General features: G+C 36.0%; 2 protein-coding genes across 2 annotated transcripts; one reads left to right on the top strand and one right to left on the bottom strand.

The window, feature by feature from the left end:
* Window positions 1–7,674: 7,674 nt before the first annotated feature.
* Window positions 7,675–16,907, top strand: LOC113279001. Its single transcript, XM_026527714.1, has 4 exons — window positions 7,675–7,825; window positions 16,097–16,254; window positions 16,497–16,718; window positions 16,800–16,907. The coding sequence occupies exons 1-4, from the start codon at window positions 7,675–7,677 to the stop codon at window positions 16,905–16,907; spliced, it is 639 nt and encodes a 212-aa protein (XP_026383499.1).
* Window positions 16,908–18,602: 1,695 nt separating this feature from the next.
* LOC113279002 lies at window positions 18,603–19,866 on the bottom strand. The gene is made up of 4 exons (XM_026527715.1): window positions 19,523–19,866; window positions 19,227–19,398; window positions 18,881–18,985; window positions 18,603–18,782 (listed from the first exon to the last, which is right to left on the bottom strand). Exons 1-4 carry the CDS (start codon window positions 19,864–19,866, stop codon window positions 18,603–18,605), a joined length of 801 nt encoding a protein of 266 aa, XP_026383500.1.
* Window positions 19,867–20,320: the final 454 nt, after the last annotated feature.

Here is a 20,320-nt window from a genome sequence, read left to right on the forward strand (position 1 = left end):
GCAAGCTAGTTGCTAGGGTTTTGAAGATATTTGAAGTTCCGTCAGGAACTTGGTTAAAATCTAATTCTAGGATCTAGATTCTAAAGTAAAAGATTGATAATCAAACTTGATAATAATATTGATAATAAGATGTGTTCTCAAAACAAGAAGGCATAGCCTTTAAATAGGTTCTCAAGAACCGACTAAACAGAAAAGAAAAAGGAAAACTAAACAAACTAGGAAATAAAATACTTGCAAGGCAAGTAAACTGAAACTGACGGAAAGGATCAACTGTTACAGTTGATACAAGTACGAGGGATCAACTGTCACAGTTGATACATGCTTCAGGAGTCAACTTTCATAGTTGATACATAAAAAAGATGTACTACATCAGTCCCCCCTTCTTGAAAGAAACTCGCCCTCGAATTAATGTATAGAAACAACTTCATTCTCTCCATGAAACGTGAATATTTCTTGCACATTGAAGATATTAAAGATGTTCCAAGTTGATGGAAGGTCAATTACATAAGCATTGTCACTGATTTTCTTCAAAACCTTGAATGGTCCATATTTCTTCATCTTAGTCTTGTTATAAGTACCAGCAAGAAATCTTTCTTTTCTGAGATGAATCATAACCAATTCTCTTTCATCAAAAGTCTTAAGTCTTCTATGTTGATTTGCATCTTCCTTGTACTTGTTATTTGAATCCGCAAGCTTTGACTTTACCTCTTGATGTATGATTGAAGCTTTCTCAACAAAATTGTCTACCTTAGCCTTTGATTTACGCAGCTGGGGAACCACCGCCAAATCCAAAATATGATTAGGAACTTTAGAATAAACAATCTCAAAGGGTGTCTTACCTGTGGATCGATTGAATGAAGTGTTATAAGCAAATTCCATGTTTGGAAGGAGATTATCCCATTGCTTCTGTTTTCCTCCAATAACCTTGGCTCTAGTCATATTTCCCAAAGATTGATTGACTACTTCAGTTTGTCCATCTGTTTGAGGGTGAGCAGTTGTACTATACTGAAGTTTAGTCCCCAAACGCATCCATAAAGACTTCCAAAAGTATCTCAAAACCTTAGTGTCTCGATCAGAAGTAATTGTCTTGGGAATTCCATGCAAACGTACTACTTCTTTGAAAAATAAATAAGCAACATTGGAGGCATCTGTAGTTTTCTTACATGCTATGAAGTGAGCCATTTTTGAGTAACGATCAACAACCACCATAATAGAATCATTCCTCCTGGCAGTACGTGGTAAACCAAGCACAAAGTCCATGCTAATATCCACCCAAGGTGCATCAGGAATTGGAAGTGGAGTATTAATCCAGTGTTTTGAATATTACCTTTAAACTTTTGACAAACCATGCATTTTTGTATGTACTTATGAATGTCTCGTTTTATTGAAGGCCAAAAATAACGTTCTTCAACCAAAGCAATGGTTTTATCACGTCCAAAATGTCCTCCTAGGCCACTTCCATGTAATTCTTGGATCAAATGAAGACGTAAAGAACACTGTGGTATAGATAAACGATTTCCTTTAAAAAGAAAACCATCTTGAATGAGATAATCATCAACACTGCATGTTGAAGAACCACACTTTCCCCATAGATTCTTAAAATCTTTATCTTCGCCATACAGATCTTTCAAGAAATCAAAAGCTAAACTCTCATGTTTAAGAGTAACTAGAAAATGAGCTCTTCTATTCAAAGCATCAGCAACTTGATTAAGTTTTCCACTTTGATATTTAATGGAAAATGTATATTGATTGATAGTTGATAACCACCTATCATGCATCCTATTGACCTTTGCTGAAGTTTTTAAGAACTTGAGAGCTTGATTATCAGTGTTAACAATAAACTCACTGTGAATAAGATAAGGATGCCAATTCTTAAGAGCTTGAACAAGAGCAATTAATTCCAATTCATAAGTTGACCACTTCCTTGTATCTGAATTCTTTTCACTATAATATGCAACTGGATGTCCTTCCTGAGATAACACAGCACCAATGCCAACAACAGAAGCATCACAATGAATCTCAAAAGTCTCATAAAGTTAGGCATGGAAAGAACAGGTGCATTGCACAATTTTTCCTTAAGAATATTAAAGCTCTTATCTGCTTCTTTAGTCCATTCAAAAGTATCACACTTCAAACAATCTGTCAAACCAGCTGCAATTGTACTAAAGTTTCTCACAAATCTTCTATAGAATGAAGCTAACCCATGAAAACTTTTTACTTCACGTATAGATGTTGGAGTAGGCCATTCCACAATTGCCTTAACTTTAGAATCATCCACAGAAATACCAATATCAGAAACAACATAGCCCAAGAAAGTGACTTTGTTTGTAAAGAAGGTGCACTTCTTTAGGTTCACATATAAAACATTGTCTTGAAGTGCCTTAAAAACTTGAGATAAATGTGTAAGATGTTCTTCTTCACTGTTGCTAAAGATTAAGATGTCATCAAAATAAACAATGACAAATTTTCCAAGAAAAGGTTGCAAAACTTGATTCAAGAAACGCATAAAAGTGCTAGGACCATTAGATAAACCAAAAGGCATTACCAACCATTCATATAAACCTTCTTTTTTCTTGAATGCTGTCTTCCACTCATCACCTTCACGGATTCGTATTTGATGATACCCACTACGTAAATCAAGCTTTGTAAATACTTTAGCACCAAAAAGCATATCAATCATGTCATCAATTCTTGGTATGGGAAACCTATATGGTATAGTAACTCTGTTTAAAGATCTACAGTCTATACACATAGGATATCCACCATCCTTCTTGTCTACTAAAAAGGCTGGACTAGCACAAGGACTTTTGTTAAGCCTTATCAAACCTTTTTGTAACAAATCATTAACCTGACCTTGTAATATATCATGCTCTTTAGGACTTAACCTATAATGAGGTTGATTAGGAATAAAAGTTCCAGGTATAAAGTCTAACTAATGTTGTAGATCTCTTAATGGAGGCAAACATTTGGTAACTCAGCAGGAAATAAGTCACTAAAAGAAGACAATAAAGGGTGTACCTTGTCTGGAATCTCCACCATAGGTTTTGCTATCTTCATGAAAGCTCAAAGAATGAACAATTGTAGCTACCAATGCAGTCATCTTCTTGTCTGCTGGTTCCTTGATTGAAGAAGAAGATTGTAAAGGCCACAAAACTTTGGTGAATCCTTCATGAACAAAAGTATAAGTATTCTCATAGCAGTTATGAACAGCACGAATATCATACTGCCATGGTCTTCCCAATAATAAACTTGCTCCAGTCATGTTAATAACATCACACAAAACATAATTTGAATAACCAGGAAAAGAAAACTTCACCAAACATTGATGAGTGATCTGCTGAGTGGAAGAACTGTTTATCCAACCAACTGAATATGGTTTTGGATGAAGAGTAATAGGTAAACCAAGTTTCTCAACTAGTTTAGCGAAACATAGTTTTCTGTACTTCCACTATTAATAATCATGTTGCAAAGTTTATCCTCAATGAGACAATGAGATTTGAAAATATGATGTCGTTGTGTAGGACATGGTTCAGTTACTAAAACTGGTCGAATCATTCCAAGGAAATCTGCATCATAAGTCTCATGTTCTTGAAGATAAAATAACTCATCATCTCCTAATTCTTCTTCTGCTTGTGTTCCTTCTTGAATTTCATTAATGTAAGCATGAAACTTTCGACAATCACTAGAAGTATGGCCAGTTTGGTTGCACTTGTTACATTTATCTCCTCGAAAATTTGAATAAGGATTAGAGGGTTTAGATAACGGAGGAAATTCTTGTGGAAATTGATTACCTCTAGTATTACGAACAAAATTTCGTTGTGAAGGAGCCTGAAGTGGCTTAGCGGATGATATATGCATTGTAGGAACAGGTTCTGAAAGAACAAAAGTAGTTTGTTGTTGCTGATATGGTTGGTTTGCACTTTTGTCTTGTGGATCAACAACGACGGTTGATCCTTGTGAATATGGATCAACAACAACTGTTGCTCCTTTTTCACCCTGGTAACCCTAAGAGTTATATGGTCTGGCAGCATTGTAAAAATGTTGATAACGAGCCTGTCTTGGATTTTCTTGGCGAGAAGTACTGAGCCTGTCTTTGTAAAAGTTGATTGTGTCATCCCTTGTTGAATTAAATTGTTCAAACCATCTACAAAACGTGCAACCAATTGCTCTTCAGGTTCATTCAATTGGTTACGAGCAACTAAAGCATAGAACTCAACTACATATTCTTCAACTAGTCTAGCTCCTTGTCAACAGTTTTGAAGTTTAATAAACAATTGTTGTTTATGATCCTTGGGTAAAAACTTAGCTCTTAATAAACGTCTCATTCGATCCCAAGTGCATATAGGAGGTTTGTGATGCTTATCTCGATCTACAGAGAGTGTTTCCCCCCAAGCTGCAGCTCCACCTTTTAGTTTATATGCGACCAACTTCACTTTAGAAGATTCTGGAACATCCATAAATTTGAAAAAGGATTCCACTTCATAAAACCAATCTAGTAATTCTTCGATGTGTAAACCCCCGTGAAAACTAGGAATATCAGCTTTAAGTTTATATTCTGGCATACTTCCATAATGACTCATACTAGACGTTAATCGATTATCGTTGATCCACTTTTGTCTTTTAACTTCTTCGATTTCGTCTTCCTCATCACTGTGGAGATTCACAGGAGTAGGTTTTTTGTCAAGAAAACCTTCTAAAGGCTCATTGCGGGAAAGATGATGTGAGACGTTCTCAGGGATATAAGTGTTCCGGTAAAAAGTATGTAGTTTTACTTTTTTTGTTTCATCAGCTACTTTTTCTCCAGAATTCTTTTCTCCTTCCTTTATATCATCCTCTGTTTCTCCTGTTTTTGTCTCCATCTTCTGTAACATCGTCTAACTTAGGCATCACCAAGTCACCAAGATCAACATGTTTCCATATTTTGTCAATACACTCTGCATGTGTTTTTAACATCGTTTCTATACTCTGCAATCTCCCCACTTGCTTATCAAAATTATCTGTAAGAGCTTTGATGTTTTTGTCGTTGGTTTCAAACGTATTGTCAAGTTTGGCTTCAAGTGCTTTGACAATAGCATCAATATCAGTTTGTGTTAACTTGTCTCCCATTGTAACGAAAGGTAGGGTTTTGAATTTGCGCGGAAGCTGTTAAGGATCTGTTTCTAGATAAAAACTAAAAACGTTGTATCTGATACCAACTAGTGTAGCACAGATAAGGAGATAGCAAGCTAGTTGCTAGGGTTTTGAAGATAGTTGAAGTTCCGTCAGGAACTTGGTTAAAATATGATTCTAGGATCTAGATTCTAAAGTAAAAGATTGATAATCAAACTTGATAATAAGATGTATTCTCAAAACAAGAAGGCATAGCCTTTAAATAGGTTCTCAAGAACCGACTAAACAGAAAAGAAAAAGGAAAACTAAACAAACTAGGAAATAAAATACTTGCAAGGCAAGTAAACTGAAACTGACGGAAAGGATCAACTGTTACAGTTGATACAAGTATGATGGATCAACTGTCACAGTTGATACATGCTTCAAGAGTCAACTGTCATAGTTGATACATAAAAAAGATGTACTACATCACAGTTTAAGGTTATCTTGTTCGATGAAATGCCCCAAAGAAGAGAAGAAGGATCAATTAAAGGCATACTAAAGGCGACTTAATCAATTGTTGTTTTCGTTTTGATTAATTCTCGTGGATCTGCCAGTGGTATTGGTAAGTGAAAATGAATCTAAAACTAATTTTCAACAAATTATGTATATACCTTACTGCAAGAGTTGAAGGACCATCTCATCTCCATTTATCAACGAAAATAACTTATCCAAAAAGCATTTAGTTCTGCATGTTTGTGCCCTCATAGTCATTTATCACTGATGATTAAATACTTCCCCATTTCTGTCGACAGTTATCACTAATGAGTTGCTTAGAGAACAGAATTTGCAATTGGGTTTGAGAATTAGAAGCAGCGGCTGGTAAAGCAAATGTTAGACCTTAAATTTAACTTGGTTTATCTTATGCCTTGTTAGCATTGTTGTAAAAAAAGGGTTTTTGTTTTGTAAAACCAAATGTGCATGCACTATGATTTGATCCCTAGACCTATTGCCCACTAATTGTTTTTTCATGTGAATAGATAAAACAATAGTCCCACATAGACTAAAATCTAAAGAGTTTTAGACTTAAATACCATAGAATTGGATAAAGGGCATGGCCCTTTGGGTCAACACACTTTTGTGTGAGGGAGAAGACATAGACTAGGGAAAGGTTGCCTTTCCCGTACGCGCGGTGCTTCACACTGAAGCACGCACGCACGCCGCCGTCCGTCCAGTCAGTCGGGTCGGGCGGGTTCGGGTGTGGGTTCAATAAGATCCTATCTTTTTACTGAAATTTTCATTCGTGTTTTCCGCACATGTAGAAGAACCTCTTAGCCTTTTGTTTGTACGTGTGTTGTCCCACGCATGAAGAATCTCACTTTGTTTTTTGTCTGACACGCTTACTTTGACTGACAAAAGCATAAGTCTTATCACTGCTTTTCATTTCAGCTTTTGTCAGAAGTCAGATACTGTTTTTTCTGTTGCTTTTCAGCTTTTGTGAGAAGTCAGAAAATGTTTTTGACTGTTGCTTTTCTTTTCAGCTTTAGTCAGAAAATGTTTTTATACACATGGGAATCTTTCTTTGTTAGTAACGGGTGAATTTTTGATTGACTATAAAAGGAGTTGTTAAGCTCAGTTTTAAAACATACAACAGAGAAGAAGTATCTTCTTCCTCTCTTATTATTCTCTGCTACTGTTTTAGTTTCTCTGTAACTATTTCATTTTCTTCTTAAATCTCTGTCAAGCTCTTAGAGTACCTTCTTTGTATGCTACATTGAGGGGTACTATCAGTAGTTGTATCCTGGAGGTGACTCGCCAACTGCTATAGCATCTCAGAGGAGTAGCAGGCGATATTGCCTTTAAGTCAGCGTATCTCATACGTGCCTCTACTAGTTCCTGCTACAATTATTTGTGCATCTCCAAGAACATCAGTCAAGCGTCGGTTTGATCTAAGTATTTTCTTCTCAATTTTTTCGATTGTTGTCATTTTCTCCAACAATCTAAAGGCAATATCCTTCATTACTATATTTTTGCTGTAACAACATGGGAAAGAGTATTGTAGACAAACCCCCAAAGTTTAGTGAAAAATACTTTAAACGATGGCAGTCCAAAATGTTATTCTTCTTAAAAGACCAAAGGTTAGATGAAGTTGCCTTAGAAAGACCCTTGAGAAGGCTTCATGACCGTCGTTATGAAGATAGACTGGATAGGTGGACTAGGAAGAATTACATGTGCAAAAACCATATTCTTAACTGTCTGGATGACTCCTTGTACGACTTTTATAATGCAAAAGAAAATTTTACAGCTTTTGATTTATGGGAAGCCCTGGAAGAAAAATATCTTGCTGAGGTTGCTGGAAGCAAGAAGTTCTTGGTGGTTAGGTTCCTGGAATATAAGATGACTGATAAAAAGCCTGTAGTAGAACAATTCATCGAACTCCAGCTAATCATCAACGAAATTCTTGATGAAGGCATGCATATTGATGAAGCTCTAAAAGTATCTACAGTGATTGAAAAGCTTCCAACCTCATGAAACGAGTACAAGAGGAGGCTGCGACACAAGAATCGTGAAATCACCATGATAGAGATGGGGAAAAAGATCCAAGTTGAAGAACTACTGTGCTGCAAGGACAAGATCCTGATGCCGAGCAAAGACATGTCCAATAAATCTCAAGTCCTAAATGATAATGCTGCAACAAAGAAAGAGCATGATGGAAAATTTGCATCCAGCAAAAATGGTAACAAACGTCGTAACTCCAAAGGTAACCATCTTAAACCAAATGGTGGTGTCTCCAAAAACACCATCAAAGGTGACTACTACAACTATGGTAAGACCGGTCATATGGCCAAAGAATGTAGGGGGCCTAAAAAGACCAAAAATGATCCAAAACAGAAAAATAAGGCAAACATAGTAGATGATTCTGGATATTTTACTGGCATGGTGTCTGAAGTCAACCTTGTCTCAAATGTGACCAATGTGAGAGACTGGTGGTTAGATTCTGGAGCCACCAGGCATGTCTGCAAGTTCAGAAATACTTTCTCCTCCTATGACAAAGTAGGAGACGATGAGAAATTGTTTATGGGTAACTCTTCCACCGCGAAAGTGGTGGGAAAAGGCAAGGTTGAATTGAAGCTCACTTCAGGAAAAAATCTCGCATTGAATGACGTGTATCACGTCCCGGAAATATGCAAGAATCTTATCCCAGAAACCATCTTACTTGGTAAAGGTTTTAAATTTGTAGCTGAGTCTAACAAAGTTGTAATCTCTAAGGGTGGTGACTTCGTAGGAAAAGGTTATGTCACTGAAAACATGATTAAGCTTAGTGTACTTTCTTTGAACTTGAATGTTAATGCATCTTCTTCTTCTTATGTTTGTGACTCCTCACCTGTATGGCATGATAGACTAGGACATGTTAATTTCAAATCCATTGAAAGACTTGCTAATTTAGGCTTCGTTCCTAAAATAAACATTGACAAAGGTCATAAATGTGAAATTTGTGTTGAATCTAAATATGCAAGAAAACGCTTTAACAAAAAGGTTGAACGTAGTACAACTCCCCTAGAACTAATCCACTCGGATTTAGGAGATTTGAAATCAACACCAACTAGAGGTGGTAAAAAATGGTACGTCACTTTTATCGATGATTATTCACGATAGTGTCAGGTTTATCTTCTTAGAAGTAAAGATGAAGCCTTAGACGCTTTCAAATTATATAAACTTGAAGTAGAAAACCAAAGAGGTGTTACAATTAAAACTCTTAGGTCAGACCGAGGCGGTGAGTATGTGATACCTATAGGAGAATTTTGCAAACTTAATGGCATCATTCATGAAACTACTGCACCTTCTTCACCTGAGTCGAATGGAGTATCTTAAAGGAAAAAACGAACACTCATAGATATGGTGAACGCTATGTTAGCTAGTTCAGGGCTACCTACGAACTTGTGGGGGAAGCAATTCTCTCTGCTTGCTATATCTTGAACCGAGTTCCATTTAAGAAATCTGACAAAACTCCATATGAGTTATGGAGAGGTAGACAACCTTCATATGCATTCTTTAAAGTGTGGGGGTGTTTGGCCAAGGTGGCCATTCCTCGATCCAAGAAAACCAAAATAGGACCTAAAACTGTGGATTGTGTTTTCCTAGGCTATCTTGAGCACACTAGTGCTTATAGGTTCATAGTCATTGGTCAGAACACCATAATGGAATCTAGATATGCAGTGTTTTTTGAACACATTTTTCCTTTAGGGTCTGGACCTCGCAAAAGGGTCCATGATGACCTCTCAGATGTTCCTTCAACTAGTCAGCCCTCATCTCTAGATGATGAGACCGAACCTAGAAGAAGTAAGAGGGTTAGAACCGAGAAAAGTTTCGGTCCAGATTTTGTGACTCTTACTGTAGAGTCTGAAACCAAAACCTATAAGGAAGCTATGACTTCTCCGGAAGCTCCCTTCTGGGAAGAAGCTTCGATTAATGAGTGGGATTCCATTCAACAAAACGAAACTTGGGAGCTTGTAGACTTACCTCCTGGTAGTAAAACCATAGGTTGCAAGTGGGTCTTCAAAAGGAAGCTTAGAACAAATGGAACTATAGAAAAACACAAAGCTAGGTTGGTAGCTAAGGGCTATAGACAACAGGAAGGATTAGATTTCTTTGATACATATTCACCGGTCACAAGAATCACTTCTATTAGGATGCTGATTGCTATTGTTTCTATTTATGATTTGCATATACATCAGATGGATGTTAAAACTGCATTTTTATATGGTGAATTGAATGAAGAAATTTATATGGACCAACCTGAAGGTTTTTTTGTGAAAGGGTTTGAAGACAAAGTATGCAAATTGAACAAATCTCTGTATGGTTTAAAACAAGCACCTAAACAGTGGCATGAAAAATTTGATCATGTAATGATATCTAATGGCTTCAAGGTTAATGAATCTGATAAATGTGTTTACATTAAATCTGTGGATGATTCTCATGTTATTGTGTGCCTATATGTTGATGATATGCTCATATTAGGCAGTAACCTTGATATTATTAATACCACTAAAAGCATGCTTAACGAAAATTTTGACATGAAAGACTTAAGCCCCGCAGATGTAATCTTAGGGATGAAAATTAGAAAGACGTCTGATGGATATAGTCTTAGTCAATCTCATTATGCTGAAACTGTACTTAAGAGATTTAATCATGAAAATGCTAAACCTGTATCTACTCCTTATGATCCCAATTGTAACTTGAAAAGGAACAAGGGTGAGGGAATTTCTCAACTTGAGTATTCTCGCATTATTGGCAGTCTTATGTATTTGATGAACTGCACAAGACCTGACATTGCCTACAATGTGAGTAGATTGAGCAGGTACACTTGCAACCCTGGGCAGGATCACTGGAATGCTCTCTACATAGTTCTACGGTACCTGAGAGGAACTTCAAACTATTGCTTAAGTTTTGGGAAGTATCATGATGTGCTAGAAGGGTATTGTGATGCTAACTGGATATCAGACTCAGATGAGTGCAAATCCACTAATGGGTACATCTTCACACTTGGAGGTGCGTCTGTGTCATGGAAGTCTTCCAAACAGACATGTATAGATCGATCCACCATGGAGTCTGAGTTTATAGCCTTGGAGAAAGATGGAGAGGAAGTTGAATGGATACGAGGTTTCCTGGGAGGAATTCCACTCTGGCACAAGCATGTGTCTTCGATCGCAATCCACTGTGATAGTCAAGCTACTATTGGTTGCGCAAAGAATAATGTATACAACGAAAAGTCTATACATCTACAAAGAAGACACAAGACAGTGAAACAACTACTCTCTACTGGTATCATCTCTATAGACTTTGTGAGGTCTAAAGAGAATATCGCAGATCCTTTGACGAAAGGATTATCTAGAGAGGTAGTTAGATCCACATCGAGGGGGATGGGACTTAAGCTCATAGAATAAATCGCCATGAAGGATACTCAACCTTGTGAATGGAGCTCCAAGATCAAGGTTCAATGAGACAACTAATTTTTGGTGATGTCAGGAAAACACTATCTTAGTCCCTCCCTATGGTGTAACTGTGTGATAGTGCTACCTGCATGATTTAGGATGATCCGTTGAGATCTTAATGAGTACCATGGCTTTGCTTAAAGCGGGGTGTAGCAGGACACTCTTAATGGACTCACCTATGTGGATGTTGGAAGTGGGGCCGCTTCCTATGAGAATTTGAGCTGATTCTCTAGAGACATTCATTAAGTCCGGAATTTAGCCCACGGCCAAAACGGGCACAACGGCAAGAGCTTGGCAGCTTTTTTTTGAGACATCAGGCGTGGTTGTTATTTCTGAATTGCATTCACTGTTGGCGGTTCAAGACATTGTGTTTACTGTTTCAACAAGCAGTTCTGGTAACCTCTCACTAAGTTAAGGTTCAATCTCTGGGACACCTTAGCCTATTTTTGATGTACTCTGTTTTCTCGTATTTTTGTCGACATGTTTTATCATTCATGTGGGGGATTGTTGGAAAAAACGGGTTTTTTTTTTGTAAAACCAAATGTGCATGTACTATGATTTGATCCCTAGACCTATTTCCCACTAATTGTTTTTTCATGTGAATAGATAAACAATAGTCCCACATTGACTAAAATCTAAAGAGTTTTAGACTTAAATACCATAGAATTGGATAAAGGGCATGGACCTTTGGGTCAACACACTTGTGTGTGAGGGAGAAGACCTAGACTAGGGCAAGGTTTCCTTTCCTGTACGCGCAGTGCTTCGCACCGAAGCACGCACGCCACCGTGCGGTCGGTCGGGTTCGGGTGTGGGTTCAATAAGATCATATCTTTTTACTGAAATTTTCGTTCGTGCTTTCCGCACATGTAGAAGAATCTCTTAGCCTTTTGTTTGTACGTGTGTTGTCACACGCATGAAGAATCTCACTCTGATTTTTGTCTGACACGCGTGCTTTGACTGACAAAAGCATAAGTCTTATCACTGCCTTTCATTTCATCTTTTGTCAGAAGTCAGATACTGTTTTTTCTGTTGCTTTTCAGCTTTTTTCAGAAGTCAGAAAATGTTTTTGACTATTGCTTTTCTTTTCAGCTTTAGTCAGAAAATGTTTTATACGCATGGGAATCTTTTTTTGTTAGTAACGGGTGAATTTTTGACTGACTATAAAAGGAGTTGTTAAGCTCAGTTTTAAACATACAACAGAGAAGAAGTAGCTTCTTCCTCTCTTATTATTCTCTGCTACTGTTTTAGTTTCTCTGTAACTATTTCATTTTCTTCTTAAATCTCTGCCAAGCTCTTAAAGTACCTTCTTTGTATGCTACATTGAGGGGTAGTATCAGTAGTTGTATTCTGGAGGTGACTCGCCAACTGCTATAGCATCTCAGAGGAGTAGCAGGCGATATTGCCTTTAGGTCAGCGTATCTCATACGTGGCTCTACTAGTTCCTGCTACAATTATATGTGCGTCTCCAAGAACATCAGTCAAGCGTCGGTTTAAGCTAAGTATTTTCTTCTCAATTTTTTTGATTGTTGTCATTTTCTCCAACAAGCATATCTTCAAGCTCTTTAGTCTCGGTAGAAGGAGGATCGTTTTCTTGTGACCCATGTATTGTACATGTAATTTCTTACCAGAGTTTTCATTGTGAAAACATAGACATAACTAATATTAGGTGTTAGATAGATGGAAATAACTTAACTGGTTACATAGAATGATATCTAATACTTGTATTCTTCAGCATGTCATGGTCCATCAAATAACAATTATTGCGGTAGCAGTGTTTATATTACATAGCATGCATATTTATCTGATTGATGTGGTGTTTATTATTCAATGTTGTGTGAAAATATCATGTGATCCCTGCAAATCCTTCCTGGTAATATGTTTGAGAATTTAAATTTGGTCAAACAATGTTGTTTTTATTTATTTTTCATTGTTGTGGTTGTTGGAGTCTTATGAGTACAAGGATGGTTACTTGATCTGTTGGTTTTGCCTCTTCTTAGAGGATAACTCAATGGATGAAACTTTAGATGAGAATATTATGAAGTATAATTGCCAAGCCTCAACTGCAAACTTGTACTTCTTCAATGAGTCGACCCCACTCTGTCCAAAGAACAAAGTACATTAAAGGCTGGGTATCCAGCTTCTTATACCAGTATAGTTGGTACATATCATGGAAATCAGAACTAGAGTTATTTTTCTCCTTGTTCCATTTCAGTTAAGGCATGCTTTATGTCATTTGTGTAGTCTATCTTCTTCAAAAATGAGGGTTCCCCCTTGTTTTACTTCTTACAGTATATTATTGTGCATTTGTGTAGCTTACTTTAGAGAATATCCGAATCCGATGAATCGATTTGTGTTGGTTTAGAGCATGCGTGTTTGGACGGAAGAATCCAGTTCCTAACATCTAAAAAGGCTAAGGCGATTGGGCTTGCTGGAGCAACAATATTGGTCGATGGAAGTATAGTTTTTATTCGTTTTAATTTTTATTTCAACCATCTTATTAAGAAAAACATGTGGTCTGCCATTGTGTAGATGTCATAAGACTCATAACCGTCTGTGATTGTCTTTTAGATTTTATACTACATTTCAAGATACCACGATGATGATCTTATTTATTTCTTGTGATATACTCCCACCATTCTTTTTTAGTAGGCTGGTTTTGTTTTTAGAGAAAATTAAGGAAATTAAGAGAACTAATCATTGAAAGTGGTCCTCATGACACTTGTCAATAAAAGAAGTGAAGTGAAATGGTCCCCATGACACTTGTCAACAAAAGAAATAAAGTGAAATGGTCCACATGATACTTGTCATCAAAAGAAGTAGAGAGAAAAGTGGTCCCAGAAAACTAAAGTAACATTTGACTTTCCCAATTAGAAAACCAGCCTATTTTTTGAAACATTTATTTATAGAAACCAGCCTATTAAAAAGGAACGGAGGGAGTATATCTTTTCTCAACATAAATATGGTGTTTTAATACAACTATTGTATTTTTGCAAGTAGTTTTTATACTAGCTTCTAAAATTCTGCAACCACATTGAAGCAACCACATTTATATAATGATTCCCATGTTAATTTATACGACCAACTGACCGACACACACCCAATTTATTTTAGTAGGAATTATCTATAGGTACTAGTTTGGTGATACTAGTTAGTGGCAGGTCCACCCATTAAAGCCCAGTAAGCATAGGTCCATAATTAAAAGAAAACATGAAACTGGACCTAATTTTTTAAGCCTAGGACCTGTACAGTGCGGGACACATGTGACGTATTATCATAATTCCCAAAACACCCCCCACTATATAAAAACAGATAGATACGTTTTTTTCTTTTTCATTCTCTCAATTTATGTTTTGAGAGAAGAGCTCTGCAAGTGAAGATTATTTGAGGTCCTTGTTCGATTCGTGAGTTCGATTCATGAGTTCGAGCTCTGCAAGTGTAATCGGTAGGTGGATTTTTTGTTCTTACGATATTCATGCTTGATTTTTTAATTTTTTTACTTCGATTTTGATAAAAATCCTTCAGATCTAGATAGAAAGTCATGTTTTATGTTCATTTCATTAGTAGATCTGATGTTTTAATTCCATTTTGTTGGTCTTTGGTTTGTTTTTAGTTTGCCTTTGTGTATTAATCATCAATACGTATATGATGTACTGGTGGTTTTTGATGAAAATAGTCCATATCTAGTTATAAAATCATGTTTTACGTTCGTTTCGTTTGTAGATCTGGTATTTTAGTTTCATTTTAGTGGATTTTGGTTTGGTTTCAGTTTGGTTTTGTGTATTAACCATCAGTACGTATATGACGTACTGTTAATCTGTGTTTATTATGCATCTATAGGTTTGGTTTCAGTTTTTTACAGTGTTTTTTTGGTATGAATTGACAGTACATATATGGCGTACTCTTCTGATTTTGTTTTATTCGAAGTTTTTCCAGTTTTTTTTGTTCTATCCATGAGTATGTATGTATAATACTGAAGTGTTGTCACCTTTTTTAGTCTTATCCGTCAGTACATATACGAAATACTGTAATGTTTGTTTCGATCCTCTTATTTTTCATAGATCTATTACCTATTTTTGTCATGCAGTTGATTTGTTGTTCATGAATCTTCAGTACATATGTCAGTAATTTGTTGTTCAGCGCTGCACAAACAAATGAGTATAAAATGTTATAAAATCCTTTCATTATTAGCTGAAAATGATGGGTGAAATTGCATGCATGATTCAACTACCATTTACAACTGTCAACTGTGTCAAACAAATTTACAAGGAAGTGAATGGCCTAACAAAAATTCTTTTGTTTGTCAGCAACTCTAAGGTTACTCGAATGGGAACTCACTGATTCTTCGCCACTAAGTCATTTATACTAGAAATGTAGTCAAGTTTTATTCTTAAACAGGTTGCTAATTTTTGAAAGAACCAGCTGTGTGCATCGAGCATGTGATTAGGTTACTAAAAGTCACGCACCCCACCGACAAGAAGGTTGGACACAAAAGGAGAAACTATCTGTGCAGGGGTGATTACTCTTCTGATTTTGTTTTATTCGAAGTTTTTCCAGTTTTTTTTATTCGATCCATGAGTATGTATATATAATACTGAAGTGTTGTCACCTTTTTTAGTCTTATCCGTCAGTACATATACGAAATACTGTAATATTTGTTTCGATCCTCTTATTTTTCATAGATCTATTACCTATTTTTGTCATGCAGTTGATTTGTTGTTCATGAATCTTCAGTACATATGTCGCATACTGATAGGAAATGCTATTTGGATGTGCTTTGTCTCATTTTTTAGTCTTATCCGTCAGTACATATACAAAATACTATAATATATGTTTCGATCCTCTTATTTTTCATAGTTTTGTCACCTATTCTTGTCATGCAATTGAGTTTGGCCACTTCTTTGACATGAAGTTCAGTTTTTAGTTCATGACTCCGCAGTACGTATATGTCAAACTGATATAAACTTCTTCTAATTCTGTTTTATTCACAATTTTGCTACTTCTTTTGGTTCGTGCAGCTTCAAAAACTAAGGAGGCATTAGCACATACACAAGACAAAGGGAACCAGATCAGTGTAAATGGGGGTTCCCCTCGAAATGGTAATACTAGTGCCTACCTAAACGGGAACGTTGAGGATTTTCAGGCTGTTGCTTCAACTGGCAATGGATCAGTTAAGGTAGGTTCAACGATGCCTTTTTTGAATGCTCTCCAACATCACAGTTGTAAACGTTAATGGCAGATATTTGCCTGCACTTGCATTTTCAGTTCTGGAGCTTTGACAGTCGTGATTAACACATTACATGTGATGAACAAAATTAATTTTTGGATAAATTTGCATGTTGTTACGTCCCAACTCAGTATCATCAATTTATGTTGGCATGGGTAGAAAATTTTAACTTCCCCCTTTCTCATCAACAGCAAGATCAAGTTCCTGGAGTTCATATTGTTCCTTCGTCCCTGTTTGGAATTGGTGCCTACGGTCTGCCTGGACAGGTTGCTGCGCTGCATCCCTTTGTTATGCAGCAGCAAGGTGCTCCACCCTCTGTAACATCAGCCAACACGCACATTCCTCAATCTCATGTTGGCCAACTTCAGTCAGGGCCTGCAATTTCATTCCATCCACAGTGGGAGAACCAGCAGGTAAAGGATGAAGTAATTGTACAACTTGTCGTTCTATATAATGTTGCTTGTGATCTCTTAAACCATTTCGTTTCCATTTAGGTTGTACCAGAGAGCTCACAGGTATCAAGTCACAGTCAATATCAAATGCCCCAAACTGAGCAAGGATCTGGTGCTCGTTACGACTACGAGCTTACTGCTGATTTGTAAAAAGTGCAGCAGATATGTACTCAAATTTTAAGCATGGTGGCAGATATGTACTCAAATTTGTAACACAAATTTAGCAGATATGTACTCAAATTTGTGGTATTTTATATGTTTTAATTAAATTTGGACCTTCCGATAAATAAAATCTCGATTTGGTAAAAGTATGTTATTTCACACATATTTAACTAGTAGGGTATATTAGTCATTTCCATGTTTTAAAAAAACTTTGGACCCTAGGATAAGAATAAAATCTGGTTGGACCCTCCTATAAATAACCTTATGGGCTTAGGACCAAGCAAGAAATTATTTACCCTCCTATAATAACCTTATGTAATCTTATAGATTTACCCCAAATTATTTCATACGACATCCTTAAAATCAAGTACTCCCTCTTTCTTTTTTTATCTGTCCTAATTTCTACTTTGGTATGTGCATTTTTATCTGTCCGCTCTGTTTATAGACATACTTTTCCCTTAAACTATCAAATATACCCTTTATTTTTAATAATCATAAAATCATTTTTAATATCAAAATCTTAAATAATATCACCATATATAAGGAAAAAAAACTTACTCAATATCTTTGTATTAATTATCATTTTTTTTTAAATAAAAACATTTAAGGATAGTTATAAAATTACTAATAAAACTTATATTTATTCTTACATGACCTTTTCATCTGTATTAATCTCTTCATCTCTTTTTTTTTGAAACATGGCTATATACATAGGAAAGGATCAAAACAATTTATGAGAAAATCTCAAATTTCCATGATCGAGTATTTCTAAAGAGAAAATAATCTACAATTTCAATTTTCAATTTTTTTCCCTCTCAAATAAAAATTCCAAAGACTCAAAGTTTTAGTGCTGGAAACCAAAATCAAATGGAGAAAAAAATATTTCTTAAATTGTGGAATCCATAATAAAAACAATATAAATTTGCTTTTATTTTCTTAAAATATTTCCTAAAATAATAATATTATCAAATTTAAGCTAATAATTTAGTTTTGATAATAATATAATATCAAATAGGCTAGTCAAGGGCTAGTCATGATATTTTGTAGGATTTCCTTAATATTTTGGCAAAGTCAAAGCGGACTCTTAATTTAGGACGGAGGGAGTATATGTTAATTTTTCTTGGTGTCGTTTGTTAAGGATTTGTCGATTCATACATTTCGGAATTAGCAGGTAATGTATTAACGATATGTCATTTGTTAGGAAATCTTTATGTTTTTTAATTATAAACAAGAATAGTTTCAAAGTTTATTCATGTTTCGGAGTTGAAAGCTTGGATGCTCATATTCGGTATTAGATTTTCCAACAATTTCAGTCACTCAAGAAATTCCGACCAAATACCTGACATCATGTTATCTTCCATACAAAATAGTTAACCTTTTATTCATACGACCATCTGGCTCGGGTGCCCATTTTAATTTATACCACCGTTTTTATTCCGTACCCAATTTATTTAATAAGACCATATGGAGAAAAATGTATGGAAAACCATATGATCCTACAATGTATCATAATTAATATCCAAGTATTTAAAATTATATCAAAGAGAAAAATCTGTCCACTGTCTGGCTTTGTAAGCAATCAAAGATGTACTGTATATAAGTGACCTACTGTCAACCAAAACAACTCGTTAAATAAACGTTACCGCAACACTTCAGACTAGTCTTAGACACAAAAGAAACCCTTTACAAACCTCTTTTTCGTTTCTTTTTATTTGCTTCAACTTCCGTAATTTGAAACCAATCATGCACATCCATCCATGTAGGATCTGTTTGAAAAGAAGCACCATCTTTCTCAGTGATCCACTCATCATCAGATTCCTCGTCTGACAAGCATATTGGATCATAAGAATCTCCTTTTCCTTCCTATTTGTGAACCTGTCGTCTAGTTGGAGATTATACTTGACATAAACAAGTGCATTCAATCTTTGTAACGACAATCGGTTCCTTCTCTTCGTATGTACCTGCTCGAATATGCTCCAATTTCTTTCACATCCAGAAGCACTACATGTGGCACTTAAAATACAAACAGCAACTCTTTGGAGCTCGGGAGCAGAATCTCCATATGACTTCCACCATAAAGCTTAAAGAAAAAAAGTAGAAAAAAAAAAAAGTAGGTACTAAAATATGCAGACAGTAAGTAGTAAGTACTAAAAAAAATTTAGACTTCAGCGGAAAAAAAAACATGAAATCATTTCCCTTCTTGTTGCTACAGGCAGTGATTCTAATTCTTAAAAATATCATGGCACTGAAGCAAACAGGTGGTATTAAAATATAACATGACACTAAATACTAGTAAGTAGTAAGTACCTGGATGTTTTCTGTCTCTAATCTCCCTAGCCATCTCATGACCAAACATCCCCCGGCACTAGTAAATAAATCTATTTGTCCATCAATTTTGCACCTTTCCGCTGCCGATGATGGGCACATTCTTTTGATGGCATCATAAAATCCAAGTTTGACATCAATATTTGGGCAAAGTCTGTCGCATATTGGTATCCACATAAAACAAGAAATGAATCACCTAGTGTTAGATAATCAATAATGTTGTTTCGACAAAAACGACAAAAATACCAATGCATATACAGTAGCAAACGATTACTTACCGAGGATTAAGAAAGTATCCAGCTGCTGCATGAAGAGGTCCATGGAGTTGTGTGTTCCATCTCAAATCAATAATTTTCATGTAAACCTCATACCTACGCTTCACGTTCTTGAAATTGGCCTGACTCTGTTCTTTTGGCTTGTCAATAGCCTTATAAATGTATCCCATTCCCGGTTTGTCATCTCCATCCACAAGTCTCAGTACTTTCACTATCGGAATAACACTTTTCAGGCAACTAATAACCGATTGCCAAAAATTCTCATCACTCAAAATGATTGTCTTCACCTTGATCCCAACTTGTTCCTTTGCATACTTACTTTTTGTCCAAGGATCAGAAGTAAACATTTTTCTAAGTGAGACTTTGAATATATGAAGGCTTTTCAAATTTAAGTAGTTCGTAGCAAATCGCGTAGCCCCTGCCCAAGTAGATCCCTGCCATTAGTATGTTTTCTCATCTAATTTAAGACCCAGGAACGCTTATAAATATAGACCGACACATACTTAGCCTTCTCAACAATATCCAGGTGCATGGGAAAATCTCCAATATCTTCAAGCATGAGACTTATGCAGTGTGCTGCACATGGAGACCAATACAAGCTTTTCCTCTTATCCATCAACAATTCACCTGCTATCACATATGCCAATGCACCATCAGTAATGACTTGCAGCACATTTTCTTCTCCAACTTCCTCAACAATGCCATCAAGCAATGCAAATAAATTCTCCGTGTGTTAACACAACATAGTCGGTGTACAATGTGACCCAACATTGTACACGGTGGTTTCTCTTTTTAAGAGTT

Source organism: Papaver somniferum, chromosome 5 (genome assembly GCF_003573695.1).
Source record: "Papaver somniferum cultivar HN1 chromosome 5, ASM357369v1, whole genome shotgun sequence".
In the NCBI taxonomy this organism is placed as follows: Eukaryota; Viridiplantae; Streptophyta; class Magnoliopsida; order Ranunculales; family Papaveraceae; genus Papaver; species Papaver somniferum.

Coding starts and splice junctions, on each gene's coding strand:
- LOC113279001 (XM_026527714.1), top strand. CDS start 7,675: ATGGGGAAAAAGATCCAAGTTGAAGAACTACTGTGCTGCAAGGACAAG. Junction 7,826..16,096: donor ATTTGCATCCAGCAAAAATG/GTAACAAACGTC, acceptor TGGTTCGTGCAG/CTTCAAAAACTAAGGAGGCA. Junction 16,255..16,496: donor CTGGCAATGGATCAGTTAAG/GTAGGTTCAACG, acceptor TCTCATCAACAG/CAAGATCAAGTTCCTGGAGT.
- LOC113279002 (XM_026527715.1), bottom strand. CDS start 19,866: ATGTTTACTTCTGATCCTTGGACAAAAAGTAAGTATGCAAAGGAACAA. Junction 19,399..19,522: donor GGATACTTTCTTAATCCTCG/GTAAGTAATCGT, acceptor AATATGCGACAG/ACTTTGCCCAAATATTGATG. Junction 18,986..19,226: donor TAGAGACAGAAAACATCCAG/GTACTTACTACT, acceptor TTATGGTGGAAG/TCATATGGAGATTCTGCTCC.